At 34.9% G+C, this 12,137-nt stretch overlaps 1 protein-coding gene across 1 annotated transcript; it reads right to left on the bottom strand.

The window, feature by feature from the left end:
* Positions 1–1,156: 1,156 nt before the first annotated feature.
* LOC145982321 (uncharacterized) lies at positions 1,157–11,604 on the bottom strand. Its single transcript, XM_083115884.1, has 3 exons — positions 11,488–11,604; positions 9,755–9,913; positions 1,157–7,425 (listed from the first exon to the last, which is right to left on the bottom strand). The coding sequence occupies exons 1-3, from the start codon at positions 11,522–11,524 to the stop codon at positions 3,299–3,301; spliced, it is 4,323 nt and encodes a 1,440-aa protein (XP_082972010.1). The 5' UTR covers positions 11,525–11,604; the 3' UTR covers positions 1,157–3,298.
* Between the last annotated feature and the right edge of the window lie 533 nt (positions 11,605–12,137).

The raw sequence follows: 12,137 nt of genomic DNA, 5'->3' as shown, positions 1-12,137 counted from the left end.
AATCATCCATCACCTTTTTCATTTTGTCTGAATTACATAATTCATTATAATGAATTGAAATAAAGGTAAGAGTTCCATACAGTGGAGACACATTAATATTGGATATTTTCTGTTTCGTGTGGTTCATTACCAATTGTGTATTGCGGAACATAGCTGAACGTGCCATTATGCTTTTTACACTAAAACAAGCACTTTTTCTACTAAAGTAAGCCATTTTTCATAGTGCTACTGAACGCAAGTAACATTGTGATATAGCTTGCGCAAATCTTGACTAGCGTGGTCCATCAGTGGGTATGCAGTGTTTCCAACATTCCTAAGTGAAAAACCACTACTTTCGTGTTACTCATGTATTTCTTCCCGGGTTCAAAATTATCACTGATAGTCCCACAAACCATTCACGGATAGCCCCATGAACTATTCACAGATAGCCCCACCAACCATTCATGATAGCCCCACGAACCATGCATGGCAGAGTTAGGTTAGGTTAGACAAACAGCTAAAATTATATGCAATTTCACGTAGGTTATGTTACGTTAACATAGTTACAAATATTCATGGTTGGAAACACTGACCGGGGGTTACATCATCAAAGGAACGCAAAATCTGATTAACGTAGTGGAAGTACATAGAGGCAACAGCTTTTGTGCATTGAAGAGACATTATTATTGAAAAATACATGATTTACCGGCCAAATAAATTGCACGATGGGAGAAAACACTGCAGAAACCCATTTCAGTAAGTAGTTTCTTCTGTAAAAATGAAGAAATATGTGTCCACCGTACGGAACTGTTACCGAAATAAACACCAATAAGCAGAGCGTAATGCCTGATTCGAATCAACATAATTTCTCTCCTTAAAACAACACCAGATGTAGAATTAAAAAGTAATGAAAATATGAATGGACAATTTGCTTACCATTATCTTTACCATTGACTGTACCAGCTGCATTTTGGTCCCACTTTTAATGAATTCATCTTACATCTTCAGTGATGCAATTAACAGAGGTAAAAATAGAACAGAAAAAAGTTTTTTCCCTATTAATGTGTATTTACATGATCTGGATACATTTTGACCAAGGTTCATATTGATGAGTAAAGTATGTTAACATTTCTTGTCAGTAAAAATTGCTTGAAATGATTGACATTATTAAAGGGGCCAAAAATTAGGAGTGTTTTTTCAAATATTATTTGAACTAGTTATCTACTTACATTCAAATACTACACTTGCTTATAGACCATTAATCATCCATAAGTGAGTGTGTGTATGTATATATGTACATTTATTAAAAATCAAAGAAGGCAAAACAGAAAAACCCATCAAACAGTAGAAAAATGAATGTATTTATCTAACTAGTATACAACATTTATTGGAAATTCAGTGTCAGTATTTTTCTCTTAACATTTTTTCTTGGGGTTAAATTCAAACATATATGTAAACAAGAGTATAACATCATTTCTCTTTATTACTCTATTTTGGACAAATGATTATACAGATATTTTTCGCCACGATTCATGTAATTATTCATTACAGCTTAGTATTATAAAATGAAGTACACAATTTCTAGTAGTAATAAACATTAAAAATAGTTAACAAATTTTAGTTTACAGGTAAAATAAAAGAACAGACTATTTCAAGGCACATTCTAAAATATTATGTCAAGCAATTTTTTGAAAAAAATGTTTCAAACAGACTTTAGTTACTTCATGTGCCATATAATGTATTATTCTATGCCTCATCTATAGGTGATATATCAAATATAGGATATATATCTCGCTTGTGTTCTCAGATCTAATGGAGCAAAAAAAAAAAAAAAATGAGTGGAAAAAATCACATCTTGTAATTATATAATTACATCCACTGTTGTTCCTCTTCATTGTTTGTGAAAAAATATGTGAGCTGTTTGCAAAATGTCCCTTTCGTTGTTGCTTGGAGTTGGATCCAGTTTAAGCACAGATCGGTTAATCAGGACTACTCTGGGATCTGTTGCCCTATGTGTCTCCAATATGTATCAAACTGACATTGACTAGAAGGCGATGATGTTACATCTATGCCATTGGGAAGCACATAAAACATACTGTATAAACTATTACATTGCCTTTAAAATGTATTTCCTGCAATGACTAAAATATTTTTTCTGATACTTCAACATTTAGAAAATTATCAACATATTTCTTGAAGTCTTATGAGTACATATTATCATACACAATACAAAAATAGTTTTGGTATTAAAACGTGCACATGCTTTCTTCCAGCAACGAAATAAACACAACTCTTTCGAACATGAATATTTTAAGCATTCCCTTTGATATTAATGACACGGGTAATAATACACCCAATATCAACATTACAGATTCAGCAGTATTCCATTCATTCATGGTTATGAATTCTCATTACCTCAAAAAAAATATTAATGGTATACAAAGTTTCTTCCAAGCTAAACTATCATTAAAAAAGTGATCTATAGATTATACGTACGTTACTGAACCTTTTAAACAAAGACAGATGCAGTTGCTTCAATCTAATAAAATATCAATAAATTTGTATATAAAATTGACCCTTCAAGTGTGTGCACAAACATATATTAAAATTTGCACACACAAGCAGCACTGACAAGTTTGTCAGTCGCTTGTTCTGCAAATCGACTACATCCTCCATCTCCTCTTTAGTGGCAGCTTTCATGTTTCTTATACTTTTATGCATTTTAAGTTAATTTCGAAGTGCAGTCTCAACACTGAACTGAACATGCTATCTCCTGTGCCCCTTACAAAATTTGTAGAATCAGCATAATCAAGTAGAGAAACTAAGTTTGAAGATACGAATATCAAAAATTATGTTTAGTTGAGATTGTTTTTTGTTTCCTGAATTTATGTCTATTATAACAGAATCACTTAGCTCTCATGTTATTTGACAATTATAATGCTTGGACACAAGGATGTCAAAGTAGAGAATGCAGACACATTCAGTGCTTAGACATCTTCTATGATATTTATCCTCTTTTCTCTAGCTAAACTATAGGGGTGAGAAACACATGAAACATTAATGTTTGTGTGTGCGCACGTTGCTGTTACTGTGCTTCCTCTCATATTATTAGAAGATAAAAACATACATTCTTCACAGCATTAACATACGAGCTTATTCTCTATGTGGAGTGAACAAATTACAAACAAAACAAAATACAAATATGTACACACATTAGACAAATACAAAAGCAGAATCTTAACTATCAAAATACCTACCTGCAAACTTTTTACTTTTATTTGAAACTTGTTGATTATGTTAGAAACAATAAAATTTAGATTCATGCTTTCTTTACCTCATTGTAGACAAAGTATTTAACCTGCTTCCAGTTTCTGTTATTCAGTTTGCCATCTGCAATTTCAATACACTTTAAACAATCAGCTTTCCCAGGAACCTTTCTTAGCAATAAAAATTTAGACAAACCGTGCCTTACAGCTTGTTTCTCTTCAGCAGACCAAGTTTTGGCTTGAGTAAAGTTCCTTTTTGGTTTCTTTAATGTTTGACGTCTACTTGTAGAAGGAATGTCTTCAAAAGATTTTTCTTCTATGTTTACTTCCATGTCTGTTGCAGTGATAGTTTCATGAAGTCTGACCATTTGATCATCATCATCACCATCATCAGTGTCCTCTTCAACAGACAAATTGTCAATGTCATTCAGAGACTTCCCATAGTAGTTGTTAAGTGTACCTTTGTCTGCTGCCATAAACAGTTTACTTGTTTTTGCCACTGTTAAAGCAGAGTCTGGAAGACGGTAGAAGTCCTTATGAACATCCAGATCATGCCCCATAAATGATGCAACATTCTGCATTTCACACCTTTTCAAGTTAAGTATTTGTGAAATGGTAGCAATGTGCTTACGGAGTTTGGTTGATGTTATGAACTGTGGATATTGCGCACCACATTCCCTTGCATATTTGTAAAGAATATCACTTCCCCTAAAACAGTCTTCTGAGCCGTATTGTGTCCTTGCAAAAATATATTTATTGGAAGGTGATACTCCAACTACTTCTCTTGTTTCAATAAGCAGTTGAATAGCTTCCTGTATTTCAATGGTAAGTAACACTGGCACCTTCCTTCCTTTTTTGCCTCTCGTATATAAGAGTGTCAGGCTTTTAAGTAAATGCTTTTCACATTCAGACAGCATTTGAAGTATTTCTGCACTGTGTGTTGGGTTTTCTCTTTCACTAAAAGTTTTAACCTCTAATCTTTGAGCCTCACCACTTCTTCTTCGATTGAAAAGTATTATTGAAGCTAGTGTAGACTGACACAAACGCTCCCAGTCCTTCTTATCTGGAGCCTGCTTTAAGGATTCACTAGCACTTGAAATTTCACTGCTCAAATATACCTTTAGTTTTTTTAGGTCTTCGGCTAATGGCAATAATTCAGGTCTGTTCCATCGTCTTCTATCTAATGACTTCAGTGCATGAGAAGCAATTTCATGTGTCCATTCCATGTTACATAGGTCAATAAATTCCTCAGCCTGTAGCCTTGATTGCAAGAGTCTATTTTTCAATGCATTGCTCTTCATTACCATTGCACAGTTCTTAAGTGCATGACCAATTTTTAAGGCAAGGCTAGGTCTTTTATATACATGGGTTACTTCATCATAGCCAGATATTAACCTTGCAGCATTAACAACTGTTGAAAAATTCTCAACTGACAAACAGTCACTTAAACTCACAATACCTTCATCTAGTTCCCTTGCCTGCAGCACCAATCTGCCTAGTTCTCTTAACTTTTGGCTTATGTATGAAGTTAAATGTGACTCGGCACCATGTTTTTGATACAACTTTGAACCATATTCCAAGATTAATTTGTCATTTTTAACAAGAAGTGAAATGGGATCCGTTCTCATTTTTGATAATACTTTCTCCCGTAACCCAACATTATTACTGGTGGAACATAATAAAATTTCTCTTTTAAAATTTCCCTTACTATTTATTGTGGTGCGACTAGAAACTGAACATTTTTTGACATGCCTCCAGATGCTGGATCTTCGGAATAAACCCAAACATTTCTCACAGGGGACATATTTTTTTGGTGATACTGCATTTTTAGTGCGTTTACTTGGTATAATTGTTCCACTTTTGTGTTCATGAACACTTTGGTTGTGATAAAAATTGCCTGCATTTCTGAGCTTCAGAAAAGCTATTCTACGTTCTTTTGACCCTTTTTCCAACAGCATAATTTTAGCTACTTCTGGCTCACCACTGTGCTTTCTTAAGAGATGTTTGCTAAGTTTTGATACCATTTTTAAACAGTATAAACAATAAGCTCTCCTGTCATATTTTCGCTTTTCAGAATCGTTATTTGTTTGTGCAACAGTAATTGTATTTGTAATAGACACATATCTTAAAGCCTTTTGTTTCATCTCTAAAATATTTGATCCATGATCAGAATCGGAACATGATGAACACTGAATGGTCTCGTCAGGTATTTCAACTCCAGTGTCTTCACTAATTTCACTACTTTTCTGTATTAATTCTTCAACTTCTATATCACTAGTAGAAATTTCACTCTCCCTTGGCTGGTAATCAGGGTCAGCATCAGAATCAGTGAGGTCAAAAGATGTGTCGCTTGAAATATCTCGTTTACGTAGAAGAAAGTTGTATCTCTGTGTTAACACAGGTTTTGTGTCAGCATCACTTGAAACTTCCTCATCAGTGTCAGAATAATCAACAAGCTTCATGCACCTCTTTGACTGTGGTATCACAATTGAAATATTCTCTATATGGTGAATACTATTTACATCACAGCCATTTTCAATTGCATCACGCTTACTTTTGTTACTTTCTGGACCAACAACACTAAACAACTCTGTACTTGAATGAGCTAAATACTCCAGTCCATGGTTTGACGCACCGGAAGGAACACAAGATTTGTTATCATTTTCTGTAGCATGCTCTGCGGAAGGTAATCCTTGTAAATTGGGAATTACATTTACATCACAGCAATTTTCAATTGCAACAAGCTTACTTTCATTACCTTCTGGACCAACAACACTAAACAACTCTGTACTTGAATGAGCTAAATACTCCAGTCCATGGTTTGACGAACCGGAAAAAACAGAAGATTTGTTATCATTTTCTGCTGCATGCTCTGCGGAAGGCAATCCTTGTAAATTGAGAACTACATTTACATCATAGTCATTTTCAATTGCAACAAGCTTACTTTCATTATTTTCTGGACCAACAACACTAAGCAACTCGGTACTTGAATGAGCTAAATACTCCAGTCCATGGTTTGACGCACCGGAAGGAACACAAGATTTGTTATCATTTTCTGCTGCATGCTCTGCAGAAGGTAATCCTTGTAAATTGGGAATTGCATTTACATCACAGTCATTTTCAATTGGAACAAGCTTACTTTCATTACTTTCTGGACCAACAACACTAAGCAACTCGGTACTTGAATGAGCTAAATACTCCAGTCCATGGTTTGACGCACCGGAAGGAACACAAGATTTGTTATCATTTTCTGCTGCATGCTCTGCGGAAGGTAATCCTTGTAAATTGGGAATTGCATTTACATCACAGTCATTTTCAATTGGAACAAGCTTACTTTCATTATTTTCTGGACCAACAACACTAAGCAACTCGGTACTTGAATGAGCTAAATACTCCAGTCCATGGTTTGACGCACCGGAAGGAACACAAGATTTGTTATCATTTTCTGCTGCATGCTCTGCGGAAGGTAATCCTTGTAAATTGGGAATTGCATTTACATCACAGTCATTTTCAATTGGAACAAGCTTACTTTCATTACTTTCTGGACCAACAACACTAAGCAACTCGGTACTTGAATGAGCTAAATACTCCAGTCCATGGTTTGACGCACCGGAAGGAACACAAGATTTGTTATCATTTTCTGCTGCATGCTCTGCAGAAGGTAATCCTTGTAAATTGGGAATTGCATTTACATCACAGTCATTTTCAATTGGAACAAGCTTACTTTCATTACTTTCTGGATCAACAACACTAAGCAACTCGGTACTTGAATGAGCTAAATACTCCAGTCCATGGTTTGACGCACCGGAAAAAACAGAAGATTTGTTATCATTTTCTGCTGCATGCTCTGCGGAAGGTAATCCTTGTAAATTGGGAATTGCATTTACATCAGAGTCATTTTCAATTGCAACAAGCTTACTTTCGTTACTTTCTGGACCAACAACACTAAACAACTCTGTACTTGAATGAGCTAATGACTCCAGTCCATCGTTTGATGCACCGGAAGGAACACAAGATTTGTTGTTATTTTGTGCAACATGCTCTGCTTCTAAATTGAAAGTCTTACTTGTATCAGAGCCATTTTGAATTGTCACATTTTCTCTATTACTGCTTTTCTGACTGACTAAGCCTCCAGGGATTTCTTCAATTATTTCTCTCTCAGCTAACAGATCTTCTCGAGCTGGAATGAGTAAAAGGAGAACTAGTGGTGCTTCAGGAATATAACACTCCTACTGGCTATCAATGAAATTGTTAAAACCAGAGACACCTGTTGATACACAACTATTCCCATTAGTATCTGTAAACAATTAATGGAACATATTCCTTGTTTCCCGTAACAGAATTTAACTTAGGAAATTTTATTTGTATTTACCCTTTTATTGATATCAAACTTAAATTTTGTAAATCACTTAATGTTGATTAAAATTATACTTTGGAATCCGTTCTTAGTGATTAAATACAAATTTTCATGCAAGAGGTGTGTATATATATATATTAGGTTGATGTTCATGTGGGTATGTAACAAAATGCATAATTCTGAGCTTTGTATACCTGCTATTTCGTCAGTATGCAGTCACTTCTTTATATTGTTTGAATTGTAGCTTTCAGTTCACTTTATGCACAGATATGCTAATCAGGTTAGACCTACAGTTTTAAAGGGGGCCAATCCACTGTGCAACGGCCTACACCAGGTATCCAACTTGGGACCTCTCGGTTACAAGGCAATGGATTAACCAAAATGCAGGAGGCCCTGCTTTATCTCGTGAGGCAGATTGAATTCTATTGGGCAACTACACCAATAGTTACGTGAGAAATAAGTCATAAAAACCAAATGATATGCACCTCAATATGAAAACCAAAAGCCATCTGTTTTGTGGGGAAATATTGCACTGACATCCATTACATGAAGTTAAAACTTGAGTTACATATTGGTAAAATGGTTATTTTATGCATAACGGTAGACCACTCAATATTTACAAAATCATTTTAGTTAGGGAAGATGTGGGGGGTTAAGACTAAGATGCTATTTCCACCTATTGTCTTTCAGTAAATCAAAAATTTTTTATCTTCAATTTGTTGCTGAGCATTGTCACTAATACAAGATAGTGTATTTAATTATCTGTAAAAAGGTAAAGTGCTCCCCTGTGCTTAGCACCACGCCATGAAGGCATATAGGGGGTGTGAGGGTAACGCCCTACACTTTCTTGATCCGGTCATGAGTGGGGGTGATGTGATCAGCATCACGCCCCTGACCGCCTTTACCCCCCAGGGTTTCCCCCAGGTACCCATGCTATTCGACGCTGGGTGGGTGCTGGGGCCGCTTCCATCGTTAGAAAAGTTCCCGGATTTGAACCGGCCGGGGATCGAACCCGGGACCTTGAGAATGGTAGTCAGACGCGTTACCGACTGAGCCACCGAGGCCATTTAATTATCTGTAGTGTGTAAAAATGTATCTTACTTCTACACTTAGTTGCCATTGTTATTTACAGTTTGAAACTACTTCCGTCTCATAAGTTCTGACAGTTAAAATATTTGAGAACATAAAAATTAGAAATACTAAGCTAACCTCTATTTTTTTCAAATCCCAACATTGATTAAAAGCAAACATGCATAAGGAAAGAAGCTCCTTGAGTCAAAATACTTGAAAACTTTGATGTAACTACTATAAAAGTATTCTCTTTTGTACCATAAGAAACTATGCATGCATACATGTCATTTTGTGTTTGAGATCTCATTACCGAGTATTCTGTACTTGTTTATTTCATTCAATAGAACACATCCCGACATTCAATTAGAATTCCAATATCTGCAAAATTAATGGGCATTTCCACTACCACATGAAAAATATTTTAAATACATTCATTTGACAGATTCTGACACATAAATAAGATGTGCAAAATATCTTGGATATATATATACATATATATATATATTTGTTCTTGAGGAACACGTCTTCAAACATTGCTAAAATTTATGTCCTATGTCACTGAAGTGAAAACATCCTCTCATTACCTGACTTCATCCTTCAGGTAGAGTTTACACATGGAATGACATTACAATACATAACTTTTCCTCCCACTATTTTATTTTCTTTCTTTTTTCATTTTTTTAAAATCTGTACTGCCACTAGTCTCTTCTTAGGCTACACAATAAACTAATGGTGGAAGAGCAGACGACAAATAGATGATGCATCAACATGGCAGATCATGTTTTGATCTAAATGCTGTCTCACAACTTTGGAAGTCTCATTTTTGCCTTAAGCTGAACGCAGAGACATGCAATAACTTCCAAGAGCAATTTTTCATGGCATATTAAATTTGTTGTTCAGGAAAATTCAGTGGAAATGTCCATAATCCAAACACTTTGTTACATCAAAAGATTGTAACTTAGAATTACCATTACCAGGAATTTAAGACAAAAAAATAAAAAAAATAATTTGCCTTTTATGTTACATACTGTGAAAAGCTCTACACATTATTGAAACACAAACACATTTCAATGATACTTACATCCAACCTTTAATACCTCGGCCGCATATTTCCTTCCATCCTTCCACTTTACATTTCTTATGATCCCTACTTCATAATCATCTAATGACTCCCTTTGCAAGTCTATGTGAGCAACATGGTAAATGCTGTCTTCTGTGAATTGGACCAACACCCAATAGTCTGGAAAGAGAAAAGTGACAAAGAAAAAGTAAAACTATTTACCTTGAACCAGTTTTGTTTCAGGAAGTGTATTGCCTTAATATTACCACAAGTTGTAACTAATTAGTAAGTAGTGGGCCTTCTGAGCCGTACTGGTAATGTTGTCACCTTGTTATCAAGGCATCCTTTATTCAATACTGAGAAGAGGCAATTTACACAGTGGTTTGAATCCCACTTCAAACTGTAGGTGACAGGAATGTGTTGCAGCAGAGGTACATCATTTTCATCACCATTTGTAGTCAAGGTTAGTACACAATATGAAAACTGTAATTTTAATAGCCGACTCCAGTGGCTGTCACGGACCCCGTTCACCGGGAAAGACAAGCGCTAACGCCAGGCGGCTTGCAGCCGTCTCTCATAGCGAATGTCAGGGAATGCTCTGTATATATTAGAATACATACAAATTAATTTTACTAATTAATAGCAGCGCAAGTCTTCAAAATTGCAGGTTTTTGCCGTTCATACTTTGGGATCATATATATCCATTATTTGGGTTTTCAACGCACTGGAACCAATTTTATATTATGTAAAACATCAAAATCTGTAGGCAAAACACAACTGTATGTTCAGGTGATTACTAAGCATTGTATCGTGCCAAACCTACTCTGACAGCAGTTGAATTACTTAAAAAAGAAATACAAAAAAAAAAAAAAAATGCAGTGTATCTTATGTAACCCTGAAGTAAACTACAGAAAAATTAAACTGTTACTTACACAAAATAATGGATTATGTCAAATTATTAAACTACTTACTGGTGATTTATGAAACAGAAAACAGGCTCTTATTTTAATGAACTGGGGTACATAAGCAAGGAAATCCCCCTGTCACCTTTTATTTTAGTCCAGCATGTCAAGTTTTTCACATGCTGGGAGTGAAATTTTTAGGCAATTTTAATGTGTTTTTTTTTTCACTTAATATAATTTCTCGTAATCGAGACATTTCATCCAGACTGTTTAACCTACTCACATACAACTTATTTGCTGATTATTCTTGTGTAAAAAATTGGGAAAAATATACAAGGCAATATACGTAGGTCACTTTCTATGCTTTATATGGAAAGCTTGATCTATGTCAAGAATTTGCAAATTCAATACAAATACTTATACATCAGTTTCCACAATTTACCTTTGAGTTTTCTTTATTTCTAAACCTATACAAATTTGATAATGGACAAGTATATTTTACTAAAGCACAGATTTCCACAATTGAAGTCACAATCACACATTCGAACAAGTAACGTCGTCGTTCCAGTGTCAAACACGAATGTGCAAATTTTTACTTTTTCAGCTAGTGTAATTTCTGATTATTCTTATTGATACATTCTAACTTACATAGTCTAATAAACAGTAATATTTCACAGATGACAACATTTATAAATTTCCGGGATATTGAATATTAAAATGCTTTCATCTCAAAAGTAAGATTTAGCACATTCGTGGTTTTGGCATTTAAACAATGATATTTTAAATACAGAGAAACATAACCGGAATTTAATAAAGATACTATTCGACTGAACTAAATATAATAATGCTTACCTTGCACCAGTTTCCTTCGGGATCTTAAATTCAACATTTCTTCCTTTTCTTCACAATCTTCTTTTTACCATTTTGGCAAAACACTACACACGACAGCAGACAAAAGCAATAACTGAGCAAGATTCGATATATAGTTACCTTGAGATTCGACATTCGATATGCATATGAACGGAATGTCTTTCAACACCCAAATGAAACAATTAGCCTGCTGTACTTCCTTTCAGCATAAGTGGCACACTGTGCACCAAAATGTGAATTGATCAACGTACAAACATTGCTTTATCATTTCAATTATCTTAATGCCATTTATTCTTATTTTATTAACATATACAGTTCAGAACTGGTATTCTTAAATAAATATATTGGCGCGTAATGTGCGTGAATTTGGTGTGAAGAGGCAGGCTTGTTGAATATACGTGTGTGTTGGGTCTCTCTTATCGCACAACAGTAGAGCAATTTTGTGTTCTGACGTCAGACGAGGGATGGCTATGTTGTTAGGTTAGATCAATTAGATTTGGTTCTATTAGTTTAAATACACTAAAAAATATTCTTTATGCTAAGATAACCAAACATAGCTAGCTTAACCTAACAACCTAGGTATTTGGCTTAACAATAACAGAATTCTAAGGTTACGTCATAACCCAAGGATG

This window comes from Lepisma saccharinum, unplaced genomic scaffold, assembly GCF_977018435.1.
Source record: "Lepisma saccharinum unplaced genomic scaffold, izLepSacc3.1 HAP1_SCAFFOLD_105, whole genome shotgun sequence".
Classification (NCBI taxonomy): Eukaryota; Metazoa; Arthropoda; class Insecta; order Zygentoma; family Lepismatidae; genus Lepisma; species Lepisma saccharinum.
Note: the sequence above shows the minus strand (reverse complement) of the source record. Positions and strands in the feature narration are given on the sequence as shown.

What these genes read in the sequence shown, in the direction of transcription:
- LOC145982321 (XM_083115884.1), bottom strand. Translation starts at nt 11,524, where the DNA reads ATGTTGAATTTAAGATCCCGAAGGAAACTGGTGCAAG. An exon ending in CCGAAGGAAACTGGTGCAAG is followed by an intron (nt 9,914 to 11,487) that starts GTAAGCATTATT and finishes TTCTCTTTCCAG; the next exon opens with ACTATTGGGTGTTGGTCCAA. An exon ending in CGAGGTATTAAAGGTTGGAT is followed by an intron (nt 7,426 to 9,754) that starts GTAAGTATCATT and finishes TACTCATTCCAG; the next exon opens with CTCGAGAAGATCTGTTAGCT.